Source organism: Dinoponera quadriceps, unplaced genomic scaffold, assembly GCF_001313825.1.
Source record: "Dinoponera quadriceps isolate SergipeBrazil2010 unplaced genomic scaffold, ASM131382v1 scaffold3090, whole genome shotgun sequence".
Classification (NCBI taxonomy): Eukaryota; Metazoa; Arthropoda; class Insecta; order Hymenoptera; family Formicidae; genus Dinoponera; species Dinoponera quadriceps.
Genome location: NW_014557085.1, coordinates 2,604 through 9,130, shown reverse-complemented (window position 1 = coordinate 9,130; position 6,527 = coordinate 2,604). Strand labels below are relative to the sequence as shown.

The 6,527-nt window shown below is 31.8% G+C and overlaps 1 protein-coding gene across 1 annotated transcript; it reads right to left on the bottom strand.

Moving 5' to 3' along the window:
* Positions 1-1,260: 1,260 nt before the first annotated feature.
* LOC106748611 (ATP-dependent RNA helicase SUV3 homolog, mitochondrial) lies at positions 1,261-5,405 on the bottom strand (the record flags this gene model as incomplete). Its single annotated transcript, XM_014627307.1, has 13 exons — positions 5,372-5,405; positions 5,025-5,116; positions 4,244-4,479; positions 3,962-4,184; positions 3,655-3,823; positions 3,451-3,562; positions 3,242-3,372; positions 2,816-3,129; positions 2,545-2,686; positions 2,270-2,428; positions 2,020-2,199; positions 1,546-1,694; positions 1,261-1,388 (listed from the first exon to the last, which is right to left on the bottom strand). Coding segments are annotated over exons 2-13 (2,020 nt in total), but the record flags the coding sequence as incomplete, so codon positions are not given.
* Positions 5,406-6,527: the final 1,122 nt, after the last annotated feature.

The window sequence follows — 6,527 nt, the reverse complement described above, 5'->3', positions numbered from 1 at the left end:
ATGAGTTTTGTATCTGCTCGAACCATAAGGAGATCCAAAACGGGTCTAAGAGGTTGTTGGGCCAAGAAAAAGCCCTGACTTACAGAGAAAAATAGAAAGTCTCGTCTAGAATGGACACGCTGACACTATATAGGACTATACTAAGGACATACTGATACTATATATACTATATTAAGGAGAATTGGGCAAAAGTTATATGATATGACAAATCCAGTTTTGAGGTAAGCATAATTTGAAACATTTTGTACTTCTCAATAACTAAAAATTACTTATCTATATAAAAGCAGTTTTAATTGTGTACAGCATTTTTTCAATAATATAGATTTCAATGTCTCGTTACAGATTTTCTGAACACCTGGTGCTACATTTGTACATAGGAGATTTAGGGGTAAATATCACCCTGATAATGTGGTTCCTATTGTCGACTATAGAGGAAGTAACGTTATGATATACGGCTATATGACAGCAAGTGGAGTGAAAAAAATATTCATATGTGAGGGAAGAATCAACACTGATTGCTGTATTTATATCTTTAAAGCCAAATTACGTCAGTCATATGCCAGAATTTTTAGTGAAAGTGATATAGATGTCATAATATTCCAAAAAGAATGCACCATGGCATAAATCTAAGAAAATTCTGAGATAGATATCTGAAAACAGAATTCAACTTATGGACTAGCCTGCCCAATCACCTTACTTCAATCCCATTGAACACTTATGGTCCTTAATAAAGAAAAATAAATAAATAAATAAATAATCGCAGCATTTCATGATACCTGAGGCTAGCATCTCATGGCATATATTTTCCACATAACATATAACTGTGTAACCAATGAAATGGGACGTTTGGTATTTCTGTTGGAACTTCTAAAAGAATAGAAAGATGTGATTGGTTATGCGATATGCATTACGTGGAAAATACATGCTGTGGGATGCCATCCTTGAATATGCATTATAGCAAGAATGAGATGACAGAACCGTGGAACAATGCTGCCGTTTAGTGTTAAATATGCCGAAGATAGCAACGATGATAAAAGCGAACAGAAAGTCAACCAAATATTGAAAACATTAAATGGATATCTTATTTACCTATCTTCGTATTTAATTTGTTTAAATCTTTTCTAGTTAAAAATATTCTAAAATATAAAAGTGCTTCATTTTTGGCTAAGACTATATCTGAAACGACATCGGTAATATAATAATTTCATGGGACAGCTTATATAAATTACAACATTAATATTGTGTATACGTAAAAATCACACTTACCTGCATCGGAATTTGACAATAATACTGTTAGTTTGATTATGCCTGCTTCAATTAGCGCATCGAGTTCTTTCTGCACGTCACGTACTATTTTAGCATCCGGAAATAAATCCATAAAACGATAACTACAAAAAATAAATAAATATGTATACGCACATATATACGTATGTATATATGTACATATGTATATAAAATAATTATACGTATGTGTGCACACACATACACACATACACAAGATGAATAAGGATATGCCAAAATAAGGGTTAATTATATTTTATTTACCTTAACCACAAGTAAAGATCCAGAACATCAAATACACCTTCCAGGTGAACGAGATCGAGGATATTTTTTGGTGTTGTGAATGGCCATCCAATATGCTGACACAACCAACTGAATGTTATTGCATCATTTTTACTATATTGACGTGCAAACTAGAAATATATTATAATATATATTATTAATATATTAGAATATATATTTTGCATTTTATATTATATATATAGTGATAAAATGTGATGATGATGATAATAAAATTGTATATAAATGTGTGTGTGTGTGTGTGTGTGTGTGTGTGTGTGTGTGTTCATGTATACATATATCTATACTATAAATCTGAATGCAAAATTATATTTCAAAAAATATAAAATAAATTTTACTAATTTAATGCAAGGAATACTTTTTGTAATTGTAAATCATAAAAATATATATATTTTAAATATATATATATATATATATATAACTAGAACTTGACTATACCTTTAAAAACATAGCGCATACGTATGGTGATTTTTTGTTAATCGGTGCGCAACAAAACACATATCTCGCTCGGAGAGGCAGAGGAACATGCTGTATCATATCAGCTAAGAACTTAAAGTCATCCAAATTGCACATAAAGTAAAGAGAATTATCGACTGTGCACAAGGATACGAAGATATCCTGAAATGTAAAAAATATTACGAATGGTACATTATGTACAAATAATTTTTAATGATTCTATAAAACTCACCATGAGATTAGACAACGATGAGTTTGGTAAGTGATAAGCATATAACTCGATTTGATCTGCTGTTGGATGAAGACCAGCTTGCGTTATTATTTCTGGCGTTTGATCTAGTAGATTTTTTAAAGTAGGCAAATCTTCTCGCTTAAACGTCGTTACATAGCCCTATCATGCAAGAAAAATGTATTTTTACACATCACATAACCAAATTTACTTTTGTATTGTAGTATTATGCCAATCACAAATGATGTTAGTATGATGGAAAAAGTTGGAAATATTACTGTAGTCCATATCGTGCCATAACGTCCAGCACGACCTGCTATTTGTAAAGTAGCAGACACAGATAGAATATCCATTTCCTTTTCACCTTTTTCATTAATTGTTGGTTGAATCAATGAATAAAATATAATTCTTCGAATGTGCCTATAAATATATATAATTTATATTAGACGATGATTTCCTATAGTGAATATGTATATCTTTTAGAACTTTAAAATGTGCATTACGTGCAACACTGAATTTAATGTAACACATATATGACACGAAATTTACAAGTTTAAACCCATTCCGATCGCATTGGTTGCTACCAAGACCTTGCAAGAATTCTTAGGATCATTAAATTTTGCAGCTTGTGCCAGTTTTGTACCAGGTGGTAGACTACCATATATTACTGCCACCTCTATTCCTCTGCTCTCAAGAGAACGCGAAACAGTAAATATATCATTCTTGTTAAAACAGACTATACAATCTCCCGGTTGAACGTTATTTAGAGAACCAAGCGCCTGATTCTCTATTTCCAATTGTGTTAATCTCTTATATCTGCGAACTTCCACATTTTCGCCTGTTGAAAAGCATATAGCTTTTACCTATATATACATAATTTTTTATTATTGGGAGTTAATTATTATATTAATTTATAATTACCGAATAAGCCACTAATTAACTACAATATATAACACATGGATAAAAAGCATTTACCAAGTCTATAGCAGCAGCTTCACCACATAGATGTATTTCATCTGCAGGTATTCCTAAGAGAGCTCTTGTCCATGCCCAGCCTCTACTAAGATCGCGCATTAATTGAATTTCGTCAATTACAGCTATTTCGTCTACAATAAACCATATTTTATATCGGTACAACTTTCGTGTATGAACATTGTATCATGAAATATAACAATTATATTTACAGTTGCTTTGTAAATTCACCATCTCTACAGAACAAGATAAGTGATTTGATGGATTATCGGGTCCTTTGGCATATGTCCGTTCTTCTCCAGTTAACAAATCACATGGTGTTCCCTGAAATAAATATGTTACCATAATGCAACATATCATTATATGACAATATAATTAATAACAAAATAATTAAAAAATATACAGTCAGTACTAACATTCTGATTACATTTATGAAACACTTCCACGACCAATAATTTCAGTGGTCCACAATACACTCCACTTCTTGCATTGATAAACCTCTCTAGGGCATGATAAGTCTTCCCGCTGTTTGTTGGTCCAGCATGAAAGATTATTTTCCTATTTTTTGCTCTTGCAAAAGGATACCTGAAATCATTGATAATAAAATCAGCTGTTAAAAATTTTTTTCATACATATATAAAATTAAAATAATAGTAACATATAAATGTATATAACAAATATTTGTTTTTCAAAAAAATAATATGTAAATATATAACATTTTACCAGTTAGCAGGACATCGTAGATCACTAATCTTTTTAAGGTCATCCAAACAATCAATATGTGGAAACATCTGTTTAGCATGGCGTAAAAAATATGGAAAAATATCTGTGACATTTCCAGCTCCTTGAAGAATATCACTTAATACTATATGGAGATCCACAGGCAATGTTTGTGTTTCTAAACAATATTGTCTAAAATTTGTGAAAGCTTGTCCTTGAAGGAAACCTAAAATTAATATCTTAATCAAAACAATGATCAATATTTATATTGAATTTTAAACATACTGTTTAATCCATATTGCTGAGATAATTCCTTGATCTCTGTCTTCTGTACAAATGAATTTAATATTTTCAGAAGATCTGTTTTCTTTAGAACTCCGGTCAATTCTGCACCTACATTTATATCATCTGGATTTGGCTTGACAGGCACAGGATGAAACAAGGAAGCTGATGAGCTTAAAGTACTATCATCTTTCTTACCCCTAAATGATTGAATGCAATTTGTGCCAGGAGTTATAGATCTAATATAATTAAAAAATATAAAATCAAATATATATATATTATAACCAATAAATAAATATATATATAATAACCAATAAAATTATACTATTATTAAATTATCATTAGATTTGTTTCCTATTCTTGAACTGGATGCATTAGTTCAAAAAGGCTACACTCAAATATTCACTGCCAGTGCTAAAAAATCTATAATATATGTAACGCAAACTAGAAATTTCATCTCTGCTAAGAACATTCCTGACATAATCGTAGCAACAACTCGAATTTGATAATTTCAGAGATGTGACTGTCTATTCCTAACACGATCGTGGCAACAACTCGAATTTGATAATTTCAGAGATGTGACCGTCTTCTAGCAGAAGTGCGAAATATTCAGTACTGGAAATAAAAATTAGAATGTAGCCTTCTTAAACTAATGCAGTCAGTTCAGAAATAGAAAACAAACCTCATGTTATCATTATTAAATAGTAAATAATATAAAGAAAACACGGCCAAAAATAAATGAGAAATAAATAATAAAGAAATAAATAAGAAAATGTAAACATACCTGTGTGCAAATGTTGTAGTCAATAAACCATTTCGTCGTATCGATTGAGCCAATACAAAACGTCTTATCGATGACATGTTGAACAAAGTGATCTTGCAGTTAAAATATCGTCGTGAAAAATAACAGTATATCTTTCATAAGATTGTTAAGATTACGTTACAATATTAAACGCTTAGTATTTTAGGATTTCATCTTAGATTTTAATAAGATTTTAATAAGAATATATGAATCTATATATTCCTATTTTTTATATAAAGAATCTAAAAATCAAAATTATGTATATTCAGTAAAAAAAAAAGTATTTTCGAACGAAGAATTACTAATGTACTTAAAGCATGAACAAATACCTGGACGCAACGTAAAGTCAATTCGTCGGCAAGGAGACCGATACTGGTGAGACGAGATATCGGCTATATTAGGACCAATATTCATAGTCAGATCTTATATTTAAGGCCGTCTTAAATTCATCTTCAGCTGCTCCATAGCCAATGAAATAAACCGTACAGTATATGAAGATGAATTTAAGCTTGTATCAGACAACGGATTGGGGGTTGAGATTGAATTGAATTCGCCAATCAGTATAAAGTTAACTGAACTAAAGTTTAATGAAGCTTAATGAACTTTGCACTGATTAGTCAAATTTTAGGGCTTTATGACCTCTGCACATAGAATGCGGAAATGCTTGCCGCGCGGCAAGAAACGACGCGGCAGCCAATAAACTTTTAGTTTTCCAGGAAAAAAACACGCTGATTGGTTACCGTCGTTTCTTGTCGCGCGGCAAGCGTTGCCGCGTCCTGTGGACAGAAGACATTAAAGTCCGTATTAGACTATGAATTGGAGATTGAAATTGAATTGAATTTGACTAATCAATGCAAAGTTAACTAAACTTATATTTAGTGAAATTTAGTGAACTTTGCACTGATTGGAAAATTTTTAATTCAATCTCAATCTCCAATCCGTAGTCTGATACGGGTATAAAACGATTTATATAAGGTGCGTTTAAGGAGACGTCATTTAGCGCTGCCGCATCATTCTATCCTTATACATATAAAAAGTAATAAAGATAGAATGGCGCGGAAGTGATAAATAACGTCTCCTTGAACGCACCCATAGAAAATGGACATTTAAATTGAGTCACCTTAGATTGCGTTCAGGAATCCACACCGTGAGCAAACTACTAGCGTTCTGAAACACTCCAGGCAGTTTCCACTTAACGCTTGCAACGATCGCATTGTTCTGTCTATGTTTAACATTTAAGAAAAACAAGGTTAAGTTAATGCTCGCAATTGTTGTGAGCGATAAATAGAATGCACTGTTAGTATGATACAGTATGCATTATGCATCAGGCCTTCCCATGCGGTGTAACTTGTGTAAGCGGAACTTGGGTCAGCCAATCAAATCGTCTCAATTACCTAATTACGAATTACCATGGCGGATTTGATTGGTTGATGCAAGTTACGCTTATGCAAGTTACACAGCATGCAAAAGCATCCATATTCAGAA